The sequence below is a fragment of the Haliotis rufescens genome, unplaced genomic scaffold, assembly GCF_023055435.1.
Source record: "Haliotis rufescens isolate VD_foot unplaced genomic scaffold, xgHalRufe1.0.p SCAF_2, whole genome shotgun sequence".
Classification (NCBI taxonomy): Eukaryota; Metazoa; Mollusca; class Gastropoda; order Lepetellida; family Haliotidae; genus Haliotis; species Haliotis rufescens.
This window is the reverse complement of record NW_025963890.1, coordinates 64,459,058-64,483,097: the sequence shown is the minus strand read 5'-3', so window position 1 is coordinate 64,483,097 and position 24,040 is coordinate 64,459,058. Positions and strand designations below refer to the sequence as shown.

The following is a 24,040-nucleotide window of genomic DNA, read 5'->3' as shown; positions in this document are numbered from 1 at the left end:
TGCTTCAATCAAGTCAGCGAGCCTGACCACCCAATCCCGTTAGTCGCCTTTTATGACAAGCATGGGTTGCGGAAGACCTATTCTATCACGGAATCTTCACGGGTCCAGTGATTGCTACTGTGAGCAGCAAACAATGCTGTCGGGATACAATAAACGCAGTGAACTAAGTCACCGAGTCATCACCTGATCTAATTTGACTGCCTCTTACCAGGCAGCATAGATTGCTGGGATGTATTCTAACCCGGAGTCCCCACAAGGTTCTCTCTATACAAGTCAGTATTGAAGTGAAACAAACAAACACATAAGACAAGACTTACTTGGCTCCAGCAACAAATGCTTCAAAACTGAAATGTTCCAGTTTGCCGCTATTGGGTGTGGGTATTGGGAGTCTGCGGACAAACTCGGCGTACTGACTGCCGGGCTCGTACGTCTTGCTGCTCTCACACAGGGTGTGGAACTGAGGGCACACACAACATGATCATTAATGTGGAATCCAATGAACAGAAGGATTATAGCAGCGGTAGAAATTAACAGATTTAGTCTACTAGTCCTTATATTGATAACATATAGCAAAACCCTTAAAAATGACAAATTTTCTACTAGTCCTTATGATACCTTAACTATTGGGCAGTTTGGCAAGGACTACAGGATAAGTTCCAATTTCAAATCCTGATTATAGTTGTACACCAATACAAGTAATTTACAAGACTTACATAGCACTAAACTTATGGCACTGGGCCCAAAACCTACACAGTATAGATATTCTTTTACAAGAAATGAGTTATGGCACATCCAAAGTGAATATCATGACAATGGTGATGCTAGTCTGATAGTCTGAACATTATTGCAAATCACGTTCAAGGAAATCACTAAACCAATTTTATTCAGATCTCATCTGAACCAATTTTACTCAATGGATCTCAATATTTGAAAGGAAAGGTGTTCAGATTCCCAGTAACGATACAAGACACCGGAGTGGTGCAGAGGACAGAGATGGACATACCTGTACAGGTAGGGGGGCGGATACAGTGTGCAGCAGCTGGAAGTACTCCACAGTCACCTGCAACACAAGCATACACTCACTGTGGGGGTGTGGCACTGTGGGGATGTGGCCATGTGGGTGGGGCACTGCAGGAAGGGAACAGTGGGGGGTGGGGCACTAGGGGGGTGGGGCACTAGGGGGTTGGGCACTATGGGGCTTTAGCACTGAGGATGCAAGCCACGGTGAGGGTGGGACACTGTGGGGGCAGGGCACTGTCAGGGTGGGGCACTGTGGAGGCAGGGCACTGTGGGGGTGTGGAACTATGGGAATGTGGCACTTTGGGGGCAGGGCACTATGGGGGTATGGCAGTGTGGGGGTGTGGCACTGTGGGGGTTGGGCACTGTGTCGGTGAGCCACTTTGGGGGGGGGGGGTGTCACTGTTGGGGCAGGGGACTGTGGGGGTGAGGCACTTTGGGGGAAGGGGAGTATATTACTTGCATTCCACTGGCCTGACAATATCAATATTTATTGAAAATAACAGTTCGTAGATGTGAAAATTATCTTTGTTTGTTGTCTCTAAAAAAATCGACTAGTGATTGACATCATGAGCATCGATCTCCACAATTTGAATGTGATGACATGCATGAACCAAGTGACACAGATGTACATATGACCAGATCATTACCGGGTATCTGTTTAAGGATGTGAACATATCTGAAAGCATCGTAAGTGTAATTGTACAGTTGTATGTATGAAGGGAACTTGTTGCTGGAATAAGTACACTAATATAGAGACGTGCATGCACATGCATGTGTGTATGCATGTGTGTATGTGTGTGTGTATGTGTGTGTGTGGCTGCTTGTACTAGTCCGCACAAATGCCAATTTTATAGTGCTAGGCCACTGAAATACCATGTCGCAGTTTAACATGAATACCCCACTCAGACAAAGCATATTGACTCCGAGCCGACCAGTCCTTGTTATAGCCACTTTAAGCCGAGTTTCAGGCAGGGCAATATCAAGTACCATCTTGAAACGTCTTTTGGTATGACAAAGGCCAGGGATCGAATCCCCAACCTTCCGCTCTCCGGGCAGACGCTCTACCACTAGATCACAGAGGCGGTCCTGTAGATTGCTGAAAGTTATGATATGTGTGATGAAATGGAACATATAAAAAAATACCAGTTTCAAAGTATTTGGTGTTTGGGGTGAGTATGTGGTTGGTCTTATCTATATACATATAGCTGAAGGTATATTTACAGATTTCATGACTTGATCACACATCTGTATCTGCTCTCGTATCTTCCCCAATAACTCTGCCTGAAAACCAAATCAAGGACAATACATAATTTAAAGGTAGAAGTCACAATGGTAGTCACTAAATAGGAAACATTTCAACTTTTAATTTCAACGAGTTCCATGGGTACTTAAACCTTTAAGAATTTAGGACCATAGGACAAGTGCCAGTTTCAATTTCTTCTCTCACAAATTCAAGAGAACAAAATCATAATAGGGTTAGAAATCAATTTTTATTTACACGAGTCCGCAAAATGATTTGATTCATTTGCAATGAACCACATGGGAAGATGTGGCAGTCTATAAGGAAATCACTTGTCTCGGACCACTGGACTTATGTCAGTTTCGATCCCTGCATACCACTTTTGTTAGTGGCTGGCAAGATGGATGATGCATCTGGGTTACCTACCTTGATCTTGTCGAGCTCCTGCTGTCGATGGTTTGTCTCCACTACACATGCTTTGTACGTTGTCTCAGCCTCCGCAGCCTACAAGCAGGATAGAGATGCAAGTATGTCACAAGGTGGACCTTATATATATAGTGACAGGGATCAAGGATGTTTTGCTTGTCCCAGCTATAGGATAAGGGGCCTGTACATAATCGCATTTGGACTTGATAATCCAGTGATTAATATTGTAAGCAACGATCCATGCTGCCGGAATAAGGTGACATGCATTCAACCAAATAATGATCCTGACAATTCGATCCATTTATTCACCTCTCATGACCAGCACAGGTTGCTGAGGACCAATTCAACCCAGAATCCCCACAGGGGGATGAACTGAAACCAGGACCCACTTGCACAAAGCGATCTTAGCGCTAAGGTGATCGTAACTCCCATACTTTAACATAGATATACGAGTATTAGCGCTAAGATCGCTTTGTGCAATTTGGCCCTGGTGAGCTGATTACTGGACTTGAAACAAACACGCTTACAAACAACATACACCTCCTTACGTATAATACACTTCTACGATAAGAGGTCTTGAACATGTTGAAACATGAACACAAAATCCCCTCTATGTTTCAAATTAATTAATTGAAGTATTCAACTGATGTTAACATGGTTGTATTGAATATGAATATGACGCTGAGATAAGCTGATCCTGTGACCCACTTTATGCATGGCGTCCTCTTCCAGCTTCTTCCGCTTGTCGTGTTTGTCAGAGTCTGTTTTCTGTGCCTGTTCATGTGCCTTCTCATAGTCCTGTTGCCGTGCTATGTACATGTGCTGGGCCTTGCGTAGACCTGTCACTGCATCTTGCTGGAACACAATAGCCAGGAACAATGACGAGGTGCTGAGGGGTTAGCGCTGATGTTAATTGCATTTTGGTCCTAGCTGAATGTGGGAGGCTATTTCAAAATGATACAGGTTTTACACGAGAAAAAGAAAACATGCAACAACCTGATGGACAAAAGTTTCTGGTGTACTGAACTTAGCAATGTAAATTCTTTCACTGTTATCAAGCTTGATAATGCCTCAGTCATATATAAAACAGTTGCCAGACGATGTGGTGGCATCGGTGGATTTCACCGGAGGGGAACATTCCGAGTATTGACCAATTCCCGGCAGGTATTGACCAATTCCCGGCAGATGACCTTTCGTCTATCCTCCAATGACCATACCACACCAATGACCATGCGCACTGCAAAATTTGTCTGCCTCCATCGCGGTCTGGCAGGTGCCTGGAGGGTCACTGGTGGGCTGCCGGAACATGTGTCACAGATCCATTACTGATGGTGGTGTGGACCACCGGTCGCAATAAGAAAATAACTCAGAGTTATTTTCTTCTGATGTGTCCACCGAGGTCTTCCCGATGTCAAAAACATGGCCAATGCTCACAGATGATCGTCCGGCACCCTATCTGGTATCTCTCAATTTTGTCGATATTCAGCCTTTTCGGGCATCGTAAACTAATATTTCCCGGCATCGGTGGATATGTGACTCGGGCATAATGGTGTAAGAATCTACATCGAAACATCTAAAATGCAAGACAAGAAGTTATTATCCATGAAGATGATAAAGTTGTATGTTTCCTGATTTACTCACCAACTTCTAGCATGCCAATCAAACAGTAAGGTTTCATTGAGGTTACATTAGTAAGGTAAGTAATGTTTACTACTTTGGCCTTTTGTTTGTTTGGGTTTTGTTTTTGTTTTTTCAGGCCACACTCAGCACTATTCCAATCATATGATGACAGCCTGTAAATAATCAAGTATGAACCAGGCAAACCAGTGATTAATATTACAAGCACCGTCCCACGCTGTAGCCGTACAATGACATGCAAATCAACCTAGTCACTAGGGCTGGGACGGGTAACACGGGTACTCGGGTCGGGTGGGTACTGAGGAGGACCCGGGTACCCACAGGCCTACCCAGACCCATGGTCAGTCACGTGATTATATTGTTTAATGGCCAAAATTACCTAGAACTCTATGGTTACACTAAAAGTGACAAATGTTCACATTTCTTTATGACTATACACACATTCCTTCTGACTTTATATGTTTGCTTAATATGACTTCAGTCTACTGTATGCATGGCCAGATCAGTTTATATGTGCATCTATATTTATTTTGACAGGAGTACGGTCAAATGTTTCCCAATCGGACATTTTATACCTATTTATTGAGACCTACAGCGGGTACCAGGGAAGGGTCGGGTAATAGCAGGGTGGATACCCGGGTAGTAAATTTGGACTCGTCCCAGCCCTACTAGTAACTGAGCATGATAATCTGTTTCATATTATCAGATAGTTTACTTAGGACCTATTCTATTTTGTTTGTTTGTTGCTTAACGCCACACTCAGCAATATTACAGCTAAATGACAGTGGTCTGTAAATAATCGAGTCTGGACCAGACAATCCAGTGACTGACATCATGAGCATCGATCCATGCAATTGGGATCGATGACATGCATCAACCAAGTCAGCGAGCCTGACCACCCGATCCCGTTAGTTGCCTTTTACAACAAGCATAGTCACCTTTTACGGCAATCATGGGTTGCTGAAGACCTATTCTACCCCGGAATCTTGACCGGTCTTCACACAATTGGGATCAATGACATGTATCAACCAAGTCAGCGAGCCTGACCACCAAATCGCCTCTTACGACAAGCATAGTCGCCTTGTATGGCAAGCATGGGTTGCTGAAGACCTATTCTACCCCGGATCTTCACAGGACCTATTCTAACCTGGACCCTCTACAAGGCAGTCTGTTCCCAAAACTTTGGAGTTGATTTGCCTATCATTTTCAGTAGATCTTGGTAATAATGTATGGACTTACTGGGCCAAACTTGTGGCTAAAGTCACAAATTGATAAGGGTTACCATGCTGAAACACAATTCTTCAGTGCATTATACTAATATGAGCCATCTGACCCCTAAACAGTGAGTGAGTGAGTGAGTGAGTATGGTTTTACGATGCTTTTAGCAATATTCCAGCAATTTCACGGCGGGGGAGACCAGAAATGGGCTTCACATATTGTACCCTTGTGGGGAATTGAACCCAGGCCTTCAGCGAGACGAGAGAACGCTTTAACCACTAGGCTACCCCACCGCCTTTACATAGTATAGTAAGAGAACATGACACTACTACATGGAACTGAAAGTAAGTGAGTATAGTTTTACGCTGCTTTTAGCAATATTCCAGCAATATCACGGCGGGGGACACCAGAAATGGGCTTCACACATTGTACCCATGTCGGGAATTGAACCTGGGTCTTCGGCGTGATAAGCGAACACTTTAACCACTAGGCTACCCCACGGCCCTCATATAGTAGTTAAGAGGACATGACACTACTACATGGAACTGAAAGATGCTGATATCATATTCATGATCATAAAATATTGGACATATTAATTTAAGAAATTATCTAAACGTTTGCCATCTTAGATTATCATTCCTTTAATGTTCACGAGGTGGTGAAACTGGGTTTTAATGTCGTGTTCAAGATTATTGCACTTATAAATGGCATTGTGCATGCAAGTGTGTGTGTGGCTGCTTGCACTAGTCTGGCCAGTTTTATAGTGCTATCCCAGTTTAACATGGACCCCACTCAGAAACAGTATACTGAGCCGACCAGTCCTTGTCGTATCCCAATAAAGCAGCGTGCAGGCAGAGCAACAAGTACACACTTTTCACTCAGCAATATTCCAGCTATATGATGGCGGTCTGCAAATAATGGAGTCTGGGCCAGACAATCCAGTGATTGACATGAGCATCGATCCATGGAATTGGGATACGATGACATGCATCAACCAAGTCAGCCAGCCTAATCACCCGATCCCGTTTGTCGCCTCTTACAACAAGCAAAGTCACCTTTGATGGCAAGCATGGGTTGCTGAAGACCTAGTTTACCCCGGATCTAGCAATGATAGACAGCCCTTATGATAAGTATGGGTACTGAAGAGTGGAGACCAATTCTGTCCTGGTTGTGTTCAGTAAAGAAAGTTTTATCTATTCAAACACAAAACAAAGCACAAATCATTAGGAATCTTAAACTACTTACCAGTCATCTTGTGTGCAAAAAACATATCAACATCCGCAGTGAGTGAAGGAGTCTTGAAATTACCACATGAATAGATCAAGGGTGTGGAATTGTCTTACTCATTAAGCAAACTTTCAATATTGTCTTCAGTTAATGGTACTAGTCTGGATATATGAGTGAGTGAGTGAGTTGGGTTTAACATCGCTTTTAACAGTATTACAGTTATATCACGGTGTGTTAGCTTAATGTGGGAGGAAAGCCCGAAGTGATGCCGAAGTGATGCCAGACGTTTACCACTTCGGTGAAACCCAAGAGCACGGGTATGGTGCTGACAAACCTAGAAATATAATCGGGGCGAACCGGGTTTCGAACCCACGATCATAGGTTTCTGGCGTGCCCAAGGGAAGCAACTGCACAGGGAATCGCGGCACCTTAGACGACTGGGCCACCCGTGCCCCCTCTGGATATATGAGAACTAATCCTTGACTACTATGAGAAACATCCATTTAGCCAGGAAAATCACTCACAGATCTTGTAGTGACCATAGCAGTCTAAAGCCTCGCACTGCATATTGTTCTATTTGTTCTTTCAAATTTGTTTTGTTTGTTGTTTAATGCCACACTCAACAACATCCCAGCTGTATAATGGGGTCTGTAAATAATTGAGTCTGAGCCAGACAATCCAGTGATTAAATGAGCACTGAGCTACAGAATTGGGAAATGATGACATGCATCAACCAAGTCAGCGAGCCTGACCACCCGATCCCATATCGCCTCTTCGACAAGCATAGTCACCTCTTTCGATTAGTATGGGTTGTGCAGGCCAATTCTAACCCAGATCTTCACAGGGGATTGTCCATTTGTGACAGTGATAGTAACATGACAAGGCAACAATCTACTCACCATTTTCTTGACCTCTCTGACCCAGATTTCTTTGACGGACTTTCGCACTTTGTCATGCTCAGCCCTCCGTGTTGCCAAGGGCTGTTCAAGACAAAAAAGAGATGTTTTGCTGATCATCTCAGTGAGATAGGGAATGTGTCAAACACAATTGATCAACATCTGCATTATATCACACCGTATTAGCTTAACGTAGGACAAAAGTCAAATAAAACTTTGGAAAAAAAAACATAAGCATGGGCTGACAGATCAAGGATCATATTTGTTTGTTGTTATGCCAAACATTTTCCAGCCATATGACAGCAGCCTGTAAACAATTGGACGATCCAGTGATTGATATTGTGAGCAACAATCCACGCCATATGGGTACGATGACATGCAATCAAGCAAGTCACCGAGCCCGACCAACCGATCCATTTGGTCGCTCCCTACTACCAGCGCAGGTCGTTTCTACTATTGGTACTGATTGAACTATTCTAACTTGGACCCCTCAAAGGTATCAATGATTGTAACTGGATGAATTCTTGATTCAAACCCAGAGTCAGATGTCAGCACGGCTGCACATGAATTATTTGAACAATAAGAAAAGGCATCACATTTTTAAGAAACCCTTCTTAATATGAAGGTATTGTGATCAGGTATTAATCATAACCCTCAAGTTAATCAACCATACCTCAATAAACTTGCTTGTCTGCAGGAGAGCTTGGGTTGCCTGGCAGTTGCTGGCAAATTCAATGTCCTAGTAAAACAAAATAAGGTCATTAAAGAGGACAGGCTACAAATGATTTCAAGATGTACAGGGCTTTGTCAAAGTGGAGGGAAACAAAGAATCTAGCAGTTCAACTTGTGCAAGTCACATACTTAAACTGAAAACAACGTGGCGGTGATTTCAATATCTACATCATTCAATATGCAAAACACATTTCTGATTTTTTAATTCACAACTGGCAGTGTGTTTATCAAGGTGCAATGAGTGAGTGAGTAAGAGCTGGTAAACATAACAGTCTCTGAACAGTATTCCAGTTATATTTCAGCTCAGTGTGGAAGGAAAGCTTGAAGTGATCCATGTCTCAGCCATTTAACCACTTTGGTGAAACATAGGAGCACAGGTATGGTGCTGACAAACCTAGAAATGTGATCGGGGTAACCAGGAAGTGTACCCCCGACATAAGGTTCCTGGCACGCCCAAAGGACGCGACTCTGCACTGCAAATTGTGGCACCCTAGACAACTTGCCCACCCATGCTCCCACTCTGCAATGACGACTCACAAAAAAGCTAGAGAGATGAAATAGTGTTGATTTACCTGTGCTAGAACTGTGCAGTAGACTGACTGTAGGGGAAGAAAACCCTGCAAATAGGAAAAAGTAAGTCAGTGAGTGAGTGAGGTCTCAACTTTCAACTTGATACTGCATTCAAAAGTAATTCAGTTAAATCAGAGTCATGTAGGACTAAAGCTCATATTGGGCGTCTCAGACCACTGGGTCACCTTGCCCACAGTAGTGATGGTGGGAAGAAGTACCAGGTCACCTACAAACACGACTACATGTATTACTGTCAAGGTCGTCGTAAGTCAAGGCTGCAGGAGTTATCTCACTTGCAGCACTATAATCACCTTTCCTCAAATTTATACATCAGGGCTTCAGATTGATACAGAAGAATGTCCTATCAAAAGTTAATAAGATCATGAACTTGCCCTAGTGCCATACCTCTCTATTATGATCCTTAATAATGATGTGAGATAATCTACATCTTGTACATGTTGTAAACAAAAGTATCATAATCAATTACATGTCTGCAAACAATTACAGTATGAGATTAACCTATGTTCAATGTTATGTCATCAAGAAGACAACATGACAACGTCCACATACCTCATCCGTTAAAACAGGCCGCATAGTTTGTGCTAACCGAGACAAGTTCTTCGAATATTCACATTCTGAAACAAACACACTGTTCCATTACCACAATAATCTTGACCCATCATATGAAATTATTTTAGTTTAATTATGGTGTTGTCTGTAAATCAAAGAACCTCTATATTGTAACAGTCATGGTTGAGGTTGAACAACTGGCTTCCATGAAATGGCTGCTTCTTCAGCATGTTCAGGACATTCATCAAAGTAATGGCTTCTCATTGGACTCTCTGCATTGACCAAAATAACAACAATGGTCTAACAGTTATTTTATCAAATAGTAGACTAACTAAAAATCAAATAATGGCTACATTTGTACATGGGGTTTAACGTTACATTCAAGATTAATGCACTTATATAGCAACTACCATGCTAGTTTAACATGGATACCTCCCCACACACAGTATACGCCAAATCGATTAGTCCTTGTTTTATCCCCTTCATCCAGGGAGGTTAACAAGTAACCATCTTTTGATGTCTTTTGGTATGATGTGGCCGGGTATCAAACCAAAAACCTTTCTTTGCGCTCTCCGGAATACAATCTGACCACTACAAGAGTAGGTCCCCTCACCTAGCTGGGCTTTCTTCTCGATGTACGTCATGATGTCACGGGCGTACTTGGACCACGCCTTAGCTCTCTGTAGGGCAAGGTCAAGGCCGGCCTCCAGGCGGACCAGGGACGAATCGATCTCCCTGGCAGACAGCATGCCTATCAACATAGCAGGTCTTTGTAACACAGGACTAAATTGATGGTTATCTGAATTGTTTGTTAATTAATGAAATATACCTGTTGCTTTAAGTCAGAGGAACTGCCCTTTCTTTTGTAACCCCATGAGCTATACAAAACCAGTCATCAAAATTTCTAAATTCCATCATGTTTCCATGAAAACAGCAAAAGAGAAAACTTTCAGAATATTATAAAAGATAAAAAACAATCATAGTGGTTAATGTAGCAAGTTTGCTGAAGCTAGGATACATAATATTGTAAACATGAATCGTACAAAAACTCTACCCAAAATTTATGTTTCACCATGATTCGATGGAAATGGCAAAAATAAAAAAAATCACAATCTTCAAACTAGCAAAAGGCACAAGTACTCATTGTGGTAAATGGGCGTAGCACGTTTGGTGAAGCTAGGGTGCATTGTTAAAAAGATATGGGCCGTACAAAACACCCACCCTAAAAGTTTAAGTTTCTAATGTTTCCATGGAAATGGCAAAAATTAAAAAATTCAGAATCTTCAAACTACAAAAGGCACAAGTACTCATTGTGGTAAATATGTGTAGCAGGTTTGGTGAAGCTAGGGTGCATGGTTAAAAACTTATGGGACAGACGGACAGACGGAACGCTATATACCCCCCGATTTACTTCGTAAACGGGGGTATAATAACGTTTTATGAGTGTTGCATGAATACGCCATTGCTGACAACTTAATATATCTCAATATCTAGAGATATCTGTAGCTACTACACAAACACATTCAATAACAAGATAGCTGAAAACAAACTCACCAGAGGATTTACCATTAAGTGTTGATGATCCATCACGATTTTCTCTCCCCAAGGAGGTCAGGTTATCATAGGACTGGGGAAAGATAGCAGATCACATAAATATAATATGAGTGAGTGAGTGAATGAGTTGGGTTTGACACTGCTTTGACACCAGAAATGGGCTTCACACATTGTACCCATGTCGGGAATCGAACTCGGGTCTTCGGCGTGAGAAGCCAATGCTTTAACCACTAGGCTACCCGACCGCCCCCAACTGGGATTCAAACCCTGGTCAGCAAATAGTGGCATCTTAGACACGTGAGCCACCTATAATACTACATAATACTACATAATCACAAACAGTGATGAACAAAAACACTTTTCATGTCATTTCTGAAAATGCTTTGGCAATTCTTATTATTTGTTTGTTCTTTAATACCACACTCAGCAATATTCAAGCTATAAAACAGTGACCTGTAACTAATAGAATCTGGGACAAAAGTGGTGAGGTGAAATGGGGTTTAGTGTCGTGTCCAAGATTATTGCACTTATATAGAGACGTGCCTGCATGTGTGTTTGTGTGGCTGCTTGTACTTGTCCGGACTGATGCCGATTTATAGTGCTAGCCCACTGAGATACCATTTCCGCAGAATAACATTAATACTCCACTAAGACACAGTATACTGACTCTGAGCCGACCAGTCCTTGTTTTAGACCCTTAATGCCGAGCGCTACACAGGGTAACAACTTGTACTATCTTTTAACGTCTTTTGGTATGACACGGCCGGGGATCGAACCCAAGACCTTCTGCTCTCAGGGCGGACACTTTACCAATAGACCGCAAAGGCGGGCAAATCTGGGCCAGACAATCCAGTGATGGATATTATGAACAAGATTATTGCACTTATATAGCAACGTGCATGCACATGTGTGTGTGTGTGTGGCTGCTTGTGCTTGTTGATGCCGATTTATAGTGCTAGCACACTGAGATACCATGCCGCAGTTTAACATGAATGCCCCACTCAGACACTTCATACGGACTCCGAGCCGACCAGTCCTTGTTTAAGCCCCTTCATGCCGAGCGCCAGACAGGGTAACAACAAGTACCATCTTTTCAAGTCTTTTGTTATGACGTGGCCGGGGATCGAATCCCGAACCTTCCGCTCTCTGGGAGGACGCTCTACCTCTAGACCACGGAGGAGGTCTGATATTGTGAGCAATGTTCCACACAGTGGAGGTACAATGACATGCAATCAACATAGTCACCAAACTTGGCATGACCAGCATCGGCTGCTGCGTACCTATAGTAACCCGGAATACCTACAGGGATGGGTCCTACAAATAGCATTGGATACACAAAATCTTTTCTGCCTCTGAATCACCACAGAGAAATAAGTTGGAAACCATGGAGACATGAATAACTGTGATCACATGACAAATCCTAACAAACATATTACTATGGGTGATTGGTTGTCAAGGTATCCCCTGATGATGACCCAGACTCACCTTTGTTCTGGCGTCCACAGACAGCTCCGGTTCTCCACCCCCCATCAGGTACTCCGACACACTGCAGGGAGACAAGGGGGTGTGTCAGGGGAGAACATCAACATGTTCATATACAACAAACATACAATACATCTGGCAGCTTACATAGCTCCGAAAGTGGGTAATGTCTGAAGACATTTCTGAGTGATAGACTTAAAAATATATTTGGCTTCATGAAGATTGTGAGCACAGAACTGAGTGATTGAGTGTGTATGGCTTTTAGCAATATTCCAGCAATATCACGTCGGGGGACACAAGAAATCGACTTCACACATTGTGCCCATGTGGGGAATTGAACCCGGGTTTTGGCGTGATGAGCAAACGCTTTAACCACTAGGCTACCCCACCGGCCCGAGCACAGAACTGCAAATTGTAGCACATGAGGACACTGTGCATTTACTATGTACCCGGTGGATGGAAGTACCAGTTGATGGAACTGATGAAGGTGTTAAGTTAATCAGGATTATATTTCTATGCTATTCTCTGTGTTGTTTCCTACCTGCTGCTGAAAGCCAGGGCAAGCTGATCAATGGCATCGCAGAAACCCTGTATCACATCGGGGTCGCGTGTACTCTCATAGTTGTGACCTTTGGGACAAATCGTAGTTGATTGACATGATTAATACACACAGATGTGTTATGTTACACAGTGACACGTGGTGACGATAGGGAGACATAATTATCAGTTTATTGTTTTATCCCCTTCACACAGCGTGCCAGGAAGGGTAAGAACAAGAACAATCTTTTCATGTCTGTTGGTATGAAACAGCCAGGAATCAAACCACCGACCTAGAGCTCTCCGGGCAGATGTTCTATCCACTAGACCATGGAGGTGGTCTCTTAATACTGTTGAAGCATTCATAATACATCACCACATAGGACCTTGTACCTAAACATGCTAAATGTGTGTTTGGCTTATCAACATGGACATTTGGTATAACAAAAACAAACTAACTCCCCAAAGAACAGATTCTTGGCATATAACAGGATATGCTGATTCTCAGTTTGAGTAAGTGAATGTAGTTTAAACAGCACTATGCCAGCTATATCACAGCTGTCTGTACATGAGAGAGTCTGGGACAGGAAGTCAGGCACTATCCACACTGTTAGGGTACAATTGTACACAATCTGAAAGGCTGCATACCACAACCACCTGATCTTTATTAGTGGACTCCAGATGAAGATCAGGGTTAGAATTGGTCTTCGGAACCCATGCTTGTCGCAAGAGGCAACTAACAGGATCAGATGGTGAGGCACTCAGCCTTGCTTGATGCATGTCATTGTATCCCAATTGAGAGGATTGATGCTTATTATATCAATCACGTGATTGTCTGGTCCAGACTCAATTATTTACAGACCTCTGTCACATAGCTGGAATATTGCTGAGGGTGACGTTATACACCAAACACTTTTGACAAACTTGGGTTACATGAAATATCAATGTTATGGAACAACAACAGTATTTAGGTGATCACGCATCCCACCATGTGCACTTGTGCCAGCTTGCAATGACAACCATAAGAAGTTCAATTTAACAATACCTACTTTTGATTTTTCCAATAAGTGTTCCCGCTGATGAGAAGAGATCAGTGGAGTGGAGAGCCGGATAGCGATTGAGGACATTCTTGAGGATGCAGATGACCTCCCCAAGACGCTCGTGTGCCAGCACATGAGCCTCATCAGCTGTTTCTACAATAGAGTAAGTGAGTGAGTGAGTTGGGTTTAATGCTGTTTTGAACAGTCGCAGACATACTATGTATGCAAGACGGCCAACCGTCTCTTGTATGTGAGACACCTGCACAACAGTATTCAGTTATTTCAATAATAGAGACACACAACTGATTTATGTCAAGTGCTTTCTAAATATTTGCCATATTCATGTGTTTTCATGTAACTTGCAACATCACATTTTATTGAAAAAGCAAGAAGGTGATTTTAGTTTTTAGTTTTACAAGAGTTTTTAAAATTATTCCACAATATTGTAATAAAATAGGCCCAAGAGGGACAGTTTCATTTGTTTTCACTGAAAACTAAGAGATTGAAAGAAAGGGAACATTATATAAGAGGAAGCAGTTGTTGCTTGACATCCTGTTCCCTGATATATAAACAGTGGTTGTTGGGCAGTAGTCACACCAGATGCTTACACTACCAGATGCTTACACTACCAGTATCCAACATCTTATACTTTGTCTACATGAAAAGAACTTCTAAACTGAATACAGCTGTAAAAAAATGTTCTTCCCTTACACTAAGCATGTAATTATAATGCAGATACTTTGTCGGATAAAACTGAGAAACTACAGGATGTCATTCTCCACAGAAAACAGAAACAATACACCATTCATTTCCAGTATTAGATCCATCAAGGCAACACAAGGCGATAACGGATTTGAACTTGAATCAACAAGTGTTGATATATTTCATTCAACGTGTTAAAAAAAAAAAAAAATCACATAAAACAGTAAACAGGAAATCGAGACATGGAAAATTCTTCGACAGATCATGTTTCCTCAAGCACTAACTTCGGGTGCTCTATGAACTGATGAATAACCTTGTGAAGCTAATGAGCCGGGGTCAGTCAATGTAAAGTAGAACACAGTACCTGTTCCCGAGGTGAATGCAGTCTTCAGTTTGGCCAAGGCATCAGAGAAGCTTTTGACATCAGTGGTAAGAGCTATGATGTCATCCTGGTCGACAATCACAGCACTACCATCTTCATTGTGAATGCTCCCAAGGGAAGAGCTCTTCAGGACTTTCTGTTGTCCTGGGGCAGTAGGCTGGAGAAGGCCTGCCCCGCCCACCTGCCCCTCCCCCAGGTCAATCTCTAGCCCTCCAGAATAAACAGATTCCTGCAACGTATACAGCTAACTATTATCATGATTATACATGTTGGCAAAATGTGCATGATATTTTCACAATTAACATTAACTAACACTCAAGATCTATTACTTACGATCTGGTATATACTACTCAAAAGAAGTTAAAGAACACCCGATTTTGTAATGACATGACAGATTAACTATAGTTATATGAAACAAATGAGTAGTTCTTTAACTTCTATTGAGTAGTATACTTTCACTCTGAATACATATTCAGTCAGGACAATATTCACACCTATCATGCCTATAATTGCATTGACCATGTTGACAATTATAATGTTTACAGACATTGATCATGGTGATAGTTGATCAATAGTCAATATTACTAGAGAGTAGAGACAGTACTTAATACTTTGACTTTTTTCACATTTTTCATGCTCAAAAAAACATACACATGATCTTTATTTCACTTTCTTATTTGTAATAAAAATTAAAGTTCCATAGTATATTTTACTGTCATATATTGTAATTTTACTAATACTTCTGAAATGAAAGCTTTGTTACAGCTTCTCATATCATTATTTCCTTTACAAAGCAACATTATGACATATGAAACATTCTGGCACTTTCTGAAGATGAACTTTCTCCAGCTGACATTTAAAAGACGTTGACATTCAGTGTTTGTTCCTTGTACTCTGGATTTTATCATGCCAGAATCGTGAATATTTTAGACAATCTGACCATGCTGACATAAATAAATCAAACATCAAAAACTCAACATCCCATTATGTACACCTTGTAACTGTTGGATTAGCATCTCGTGGGAGAAAGACATGATAAAAAACATCAAATAAAGTGTTATATATAACCCACTTCCTATTGCCATGACTCCAACAATTTATATTTGAATGGCAATATACCAGTGTATCTGTTAGAAGTTACCCCTCACTCTGACATCAGGCACCGATAGCCTTTAAAAGCCAAATTGAAATAATACTGAAAATTCTCTTCATGTGTAAGAAAATACCGATAACTTCCTTGGTGTGGAAAGTCTTGACCTATTTGATAATTTTCTCTAAAATGGGTAAAGAACATGAGTTTAATCTAACTGCTCCACTGTATTCAGGACGAGCGGAGTATTTCAAATAAACAGATTTGGGGAGAAAACAAGCAGTAGCAGATTTTCATTGGTGCCAGGACTAGCAGACTAAGGGTTGTGTCTAAGCCTGATATCGTAACTCTACATTGTCATCTCAAGAGAGCTGGGATCATGTCGTCTCGAGAGAACTGGGACCATGTCGTCTCGAGAGAGCTGGGACCATGTCGTCTCAAGAGAGCAGGAACCATGTCGTCTCGAGAGCTGGGATCATGTTGTGTCGAAAGAGCTGAAACAATGTCATCTCAAGAGAGCTGGGACCATGTCATCTCAAGAGAGCTGGGATCATGTTGTCTCAAGAGCTGGGACCATGTCGTCTCGAGGGCTGGGACCATGACGTCTCCAGAGAGTTGGAGCCATGCCGTCTCGAGAGAGCTGGGACCATGTCGTCTCAAGAGCTGGGACCATGTCGTCTCAAGAGAGCTGGGACCATGTCGTCTCAAGAGCTGGGACCATGTCGTCTCGAGGGCTGGGACCATGACGTCTCCAGAGAGTTGGAGCCATGCCGTCTCGAGAGAGCTGGGACCATGCCGTCTCGAGAGTGATGGGACCATGCCATCTCGTGAGAGCTGGGACCATGTTTTGCCGAGAGAGCTCAAACAATGTCATCTCAAGAGAGCTGGGACCATGTCATCTCGAAAGAGCTGGAACCATTAAGTCTCGTGAGAGCTGGGACAATGTCATCAAGAGAGAGCTGGGACCATGTCATCTCGAGAGCTGGGACCAACGTTGTCTCACGAGAGCTGGGACCATGTCGTCTCGAGAGCTGGGACCATGTCATCTGGAGAGAGCTGGGACCATGCCTTCTCGAGAGAGCTGGGACCATGTCGTCTCGAGAGAGCTGGGACCATGCCGTCTTGAGAGAGCTGGGACCATGCCGTCTTGAGAGAGCTGGGACCATGCCGTCTCGAGAGAACTGGGACCATGCCGTCTCGAGAGAGCTGGGACCATGTCATCTCGAGAGAGCTGGGACCATGCCGTCTTGAGAGAACTGGGACCATGCCGTCTCGAGAGAGCTGGGACCATGCCGTCTTGAGAGAGCTGGGACCATGCCGTCTTGAGAGAGATGGGACCATGCCGTCTTGAGAGAGCTGGGACCATGCCGTCTCGAGAGAACTGGGACCATGCCGTCTCGAGAGAGCTGGGACCATGTCATCTCGAGAGAGCTGGGACCATGCCTTCTCGAGAGAGCTGGGACCATGCCGTCTTGAGAGAGCTGGGACCATGCCTTCTCGAGAGAACTGGGACCATGCCGTCTCGAGAGAGCTGGGACCATGTCATCTCGAGAGAGCTGGGACCATGCCGTCTTGAGAGAACTGGGACCATGTCGTCTCAAGAGAGCTGGGACCATGCCGTCTTGAGAGAGCTGGGACCATGCCGTCTCGAGAGAGCTGGGACCATGCCGTCTTGAGAGAGCTGGGACCATGCCGTCTCAAGAGAGCTGGGACCATGCCGTCTCAAGAGAGCTGGGACCATGCCGTCTCGAGAGAGCTGGGACCATGCCGTCTCAAGAGAGCTGGGACCATGCCGTCTCGAGAGAGCTGGGACCATGTCGTCTCAAGAGAGCTGGGACCATGCCGTCTTGAGAGAGCTGGGACCATGCCGTCTTGAGAGAGCTGGGACCATGCCGTATCGAGAGAACTGGGACCATGCCGTCTCGAGAGAGCTGGGACCATGTCATCTCGAGAGAGCTGGGACCATGCCGTCTTGAGAGAACTGGGACCATGCCGTCTCGAGAGAGCTGGGACCATGCCGTCTTGAGAGAGCTGGGACCATGCCGTCTTGAGAGAGCTTGGACAATGCCGTCTCGAGAGAACAGGGACCATGTCGTCTCAAGAGAGCTGGGATCATGTTGGAGAAAATCTGAACAACATCAGTAGGTCATGTCGCCGACGCATGGAGAGGTACCCATCCCTTACTCCATCAAGGCATACCACTGCACACCCAGGGAAGACTAATGATTCATGTTTGTTAACCAGCTGACTCACTCGCTAAGGAATTGCACGTCCGAACAATGGAGGAGCAGAATAAAGTGTTATTGTGTTACAAGAGTGGAACCCAAATAACATTTTCTCTTGTCCTCGGGGATGTAAACTTTCCAAATATACTTGAAAACTGCTTGTTCATAAATCTAAAAAGCACAACTATTTCAGCTTATGTACTGCTGATTCTAATCATGCATCTGTGTTAGATGTTAGTTTGGACAGGAGATTAAATATTGACTACTATTCACATCAGTATCATGAACAGTAAAGACTAAAACTGAGAAATGTGATGCATTATCTCTAAACACCAAAGCATATATATGCGATTTCTACAGAATCTTAAATTTGGGAAAGTACTAGTACTAGCAAAGACCTACTTGTTTGACATTCTTACAAACATGTAGAATAAGGAGTCACTGAGTTGGGTTTAACGCCACTTTTAACAGTAGTCCAGTTATATTGCAGCATGTCAGCTTAATGTGGGAGGAAAGCCCGAAGTGATACAGGTCTCAGATATTTACCACTTTGGTGAAACCCACGAGCACGGGTATGGTGCTGACAAACCTAGAAACATAATCGGGGCGAACCGGGTTTTGAACCCATAATCATAGGTTTCTGGCGTGCCCAAGGGACGCAACTCTGCATAGCGAATCGCGATGCCTTAGACAACTGGGCCACCCCATGCCCCCTGTTTGGTAAGGAATATTATACCAATGTACACCTGATGTTCAGACCTATCATGCCTATCAAAAGATTTCTAAACAGAGTGTATTCACTAAGCATGCTGAGTACCCTTCTCCAGCACCCATTGACCACAAATCTGCAAGTAATCTTTATAAGTGCCCAGTACTATGCCTGTACGTTTACATGACAGTCTGTAGTTTTATGTGTATTCCTTTTATCTATGTAGAAGGAATGCATATTATACACGCAGACATTGAGTTTTGATTTTCTTTCCAAAGCAAAAACATTAACAAAAATAGCGAATCATTTTTGTTTTGAAGTATGCTGTTTAGAATGTTTAGTCACATAATATATTAATAAAAATAACTCTTCTATATGTTTCGGTATTTATCATCCATTTCATCACCGCATTTATATTATTGAACATTTACTTCTAAGTGGTGAATTTCAATTTGGCGAATTTGTGCGACAGCAAGTTGGCCTATAACACCAACTCAACATCATTCACTGTTAATTACAGCAACACTGATCAGACTGGTGTTACTGGTGCCTTCAAAAGAACCTTATTTCCCAGAGAATGGATACCTTAATTGCCAAAATTTGACATAAACTGAGTCATGGTTGTTGTCATTTTAAAACTGAAAGTAGATAATGTCGCTTCAGAGTTATACTATTACGCGATCAATCATTAGTCGGTATCAAACAGTGACCTGCCACACTGATCCTTTCATAATAAACTACCCGGTATTAACAAATGCTAATGTATGAACCAGGGGTGTATTTCTGATTGCTTTGATTATTATAATAAGTTGGAGAGATTTATATGGGGAATGATAATGGTTACAGATTAGTTTTTTTCATCTTTGCACTAAGCAATCTTTGAAGTCATAATGTGGGGCATTGTTTACTGAATCACGGCATGGGAACAAAGATAAAACATATGTTGTGATTGTTATTTTCATTCATCATACAAGAAAATCACATATGACAATTTTGATTGCAGCATCTAAAAATGCTTACCTGGATAGCAAATACTTTTCAGATTGTCAGTCAGCTTGTCTGCTAACTTATTATTGCAGAAGATGAAGTTACACCAACATTTGAACTAATTTTGTTCACTCTTGCTTGATCTCTGACATCAAGTATGTTTTTAATAAGCTCCTTTGTTAAGTTTCTAAGCACAAAGGGCTCTTATTATGGCAAATATGAACCTTGCTAAAGAGGTTTTCCATATTTCATTCACTAACATAATTATACAAAACCGCCATAAAGTACAATACTGAAATATTGATGAGAGTTCATTTTGCTTTGATTATTATTGCTCAAATCTTAACCCACATGACAGAAAAGCAACATAGTTTGAATTTTCTGTCAAATTTCATTCAGGAAAAAAATAAATCTATTAACACAAAACATTTCTGGTTGCATTCCTTCATATGGACAACAGGTGAAAACATTTATGATGCAGGCATTAACAATGTTAACAATATGTTTTTGCAAAACATTTAATTATGTTCAATAATTGTTATAATATTAATTTGTTACTATTTAAATAGATTTTATGAAGGATGACAACATCACATTTCTAGTAAAACAGTTTCTGACGGATGAGCAATGGCGTGAGACATCTACAAAATCTGTCTCAAAATCAAAACCAAAAACAAACATTCATATTGTTCTGTCTGTATGTGCCTCTTCAAGCATAACAACACCTTAATGGTCTTACTGGTAACAGAAACTAACAAATATCCACCTTCTTCTCAATATTTGACGTTAGACTGTTTATCTTTATGAAATGTCAAACTTTATCGGGATGAACAAAACTTTGAGAAACTTTGTAAACTTTCACAAGCATACGGTTCTTCTTGTTTCCTTGTATTGGTACAGTACGTATACAAGAAACACAATCAGCGACAGTGGCTAAGAGATCTAAAGGCTTAGCACAGACATAAAAACCTTGCAGACAAAACTTTTTATTAGATTGTTACCTGTTGCTGGTCAGGTCGACCTTCTGAATCGGTAAACTTTTTGCGAAGGGATTTCCCAATATTTTTCGCCAGTTTTCGCCCTTTGGACGACATGTCTGTGAGTTATCCTGTGTAACAATCATGGCACAGGCGAATAATATGCAAATAACGGTCCAAACATTTTATGCACACCATTTAACTAACTTTTCTCACATATTGACAACATTCTTTCCATCTACTTGCATTTCCGCCATGTTCCTGGTGTAAATATATCATATATTCGCAACAACTAATAACAACGTGTATGTTTCAAGGCGTCTGCTGACTGTGCAGAGAGATAACCGATTTCTCGATAGTTGTTGTAGATCTTTTTAGATTATTTTCAAATCATCGGAGAAACTTCATAAATATAAATATATCATATAAATATAACCAAACGATATTCTGATATTTCATAGATTCATCGTTTCATGTTTGACAGCTACTGTGTTATCTTGTTAAGCATGTCAAACATTTTCAATAAATTAACACACACAATAACACATAATGGATTATTATTACTGCGTTGTTGTAGTTAGATCATAATGGTGATAATGAGGGGCGTGATGAAACTGTGATGCATGTCTGAATAAGTAACCCAACAATCTCTCAAAGGGATGTAGTGATTTTGTACCCAAAATTTCTTGTGATGTTCTCTACCCAAACCAGTATGTAATTGTGCATCCATCAAATTTTCCCTACATTATTGTATTAGTTTCAAAATATTCAGTTACTGTTTTATTGATCCATTATTGACATGCTGCGTCAATAGGATTATTGACATACTACATCAATAGGATTATTGACATAATACATTAATAGGATTGGACGGAAGACGTCGATACTGAAGGGTCGTATTGCTATATACTATGTTTATTGAGGATGTCCACGCAATACACCTGTACACCTGTACCAGTCATATCGCACACCCTACAAAACAAGCACTCAAGGCAGTTGACAAATACTATTGGGTGAGGTGAAATGGGGTTGAACGTCGCGTCCAAGATTATTGCACTTATATAGCGACGTGCATACACGTGTATGTACGTGTGAGGGTGCTTGTACTAGTCCGGACTAATGCCGATTTATAGTGCTAGCTCACTGAGATACCATGCCGCAGTTTAACATGAATACCCCACTCAGACACAGTATACTGACTCCGAGCCGACCAGTCCTTGTTTTAGCCCCTTAATGCCGAGTGCCAGACAGGGTAACAACAAGTACCATCTTTTAACGTCTTTTGGTATGACGCGGCCGGGGATCGAACCCCGGACCTTCCGCTCTCCGGGCGGACGCTCTACCACTAGACCACGGAGGCGGTCACATGTACTATGAACTTGCCAGAGCCAACGGTCCTGCGATTCAGCTCCCAGACCTGTTGTAGATTGTGTAGGAACGTGTGAATCCTGGGGATTATATATAGAGCTTGACCTTTGACTTGAGGCACTGTGTGGTTATGCATTATTTTAGTAGGGATATGAAGTATACAGTGCTTCATATTCATGTCATTATTTGCAGTGTAAGGTACAAATAAATATAATTATATACTTAAATAGATATGTTTTAGGATTTGAGTACAAAAACCCCAAGGGTACAAAAACAGTTTTGGGTACAAAATCACATACACACCTCTTAAATGTTTATCAATCCGCACAATGGTCGAATCCGACCGCGACTAATATAACCAACACTACACGTCGAAATGAAAAGGGATAAGATTTTAATCCCATATAGCACAGGATGTAAGGCAAAACATGGATAGAGAGGCGTCAGTTGGAATAAACTATAAGCCATGCGTATTCAATGACCATTCAACACCCGATGTAGGAAAATACATGTACTGAGCTATACTGTTACTATGACTAACAATGTATTTCACTTCCCCTCGCAATTATAATATCCTATAGTCTGTCTCCCAGACGCAAGAGAAAACATTTAAAAAGGAGTCCAACTCAAGTCTAGAATGATTTGGCAAGTCTAGATTGCCTCAGTAAATTAAGGTTTGTTCTGGGCTCCATTTGGATTTTTATTTTGTAGATATATATTTTTAAATAAGATAATTTTATTTCTGGGAATAAATGTCAGTGTAATAACATCCAACACTAGGTAGGTAAATATTCCGCCAGTTTCTTGCCACCTCTACTTTCTCACTGTGCAGTCTACGATATTCGTTTGATTGTTGGTGCTGTTGTCAGTCTGGAATACCATACATGTACATGGTTGTCTAGTGTCTTCAATTTCATCAATTCAAACATTACAATGTAATTATTATTTATAGATTAAACATTATTTCACAATTTTATACGCCGCGAGTCAATTATGTAAATTGCGCTTTAACTTGAAATTATTTACTTATGTAATCGGTTTTGTATTATTTAAGTCATTTTAGTTCACAAACAAGATATTGTTTCAGTTCACGTGTTATCGTGTATGCTACGCAGGGCAAAATCTTACGATACTATTCAAAGCATGCAAACGTATATAGATCTATATACGTCTTTGGTGCATGTTATCGAAGTATACCACACCACTTTTGCTAGGGATATATTCTATCCTTCATTGATACACAAAACTGATTCTCATTCTATGTAATGTGTATATTTAATATATCTGGCATAACTGATTATCCCTATTAAAAGATGAGTTGGATATATACCCCAATGTACAACTGTTTTCGAAGTAGATTCAGTTGAGTACTCAAACTTGTTATCATTACTGTTAGCAGCTGTGTGGTATCTAGTATTCGAGTAATGGGGGCATTGAATGAGTCACGTGA

The 24,040-nt window shown here is 41.8% G+C and overlaps 1 protein-coding gene across 6 annotated transcripts in view; it reads right to left on the bottom strand.

The window, feature by feature from the left end:
• LOC124116718 (rho GTPase-activating protein 29-like) overlaps positions 1-21,478 on the bottom strand; it is a 59,439-nt gene extending 37,961 nt beyond the window's left edge. For all 6 annotated transcript variants that reach the window (XM_048400327.1, XM_048400329.1, XM_048400328.1 and 3 more), the window contains exons 1-16: positions 21,247-21,478; positions 15,217-15,463; positions 14,160-14,303; positions 13,115-13,202; positions 12,577-12,637; positions 11,092-11,164; positions 10,151-10,288; positions 9,538-9,602; positions 8,970-9,014; positions 8,339-8,404; positions 7,669-7,749; positions 3,395-3,541; positions 2,687-2,764; positions 2,242-2,301; positions 1,004-1,060; positions 318-457 (exon numbers count right to left, since the gene is read on the bottom strand). In XM_048400327.1, coding sequence (XP_048256284.1) covers positions 318-457; positions 1,004-1,060; positions 2,242-2,301; positions 2,687-2,764; positions 3,395-3,541; positions 7,669-7,749; positions 8,339-8,404; positions 8,970-9,014; positions 9,538-9,602; positions 10,151-10,288; positions 11,092-11,164; positions 12,577-12,637; positions 13,115-13,202; positions 14,160-14,303; positions 15,217-15,463; positions 21,247-21,339 — 1,583 coding nt within the window. In that variant the 5' untranslated portion in view covers positions 21,340-21,478. The remainder of the gene's footprint in view (positions 1-317; positions 458-1,003; positions 1,061-2,241; positions 2,302-2,686; positions 2,765-3,394; positions 3,542-7,668; positions 7,750-8,338; positions 8,405-8,969; positions 9,015-9,537; positions 9,603-10,150; positions 10,289-11,091; positions 11,165-12,576; positions 12,638-13,114; positions 13,203-14,159; positions 14,304-15,216; positions 15,464-21,246) is intronic.
• Between the last annotated feature and the right edge of the window lie 2,562 nt (positions 21,479-24,040).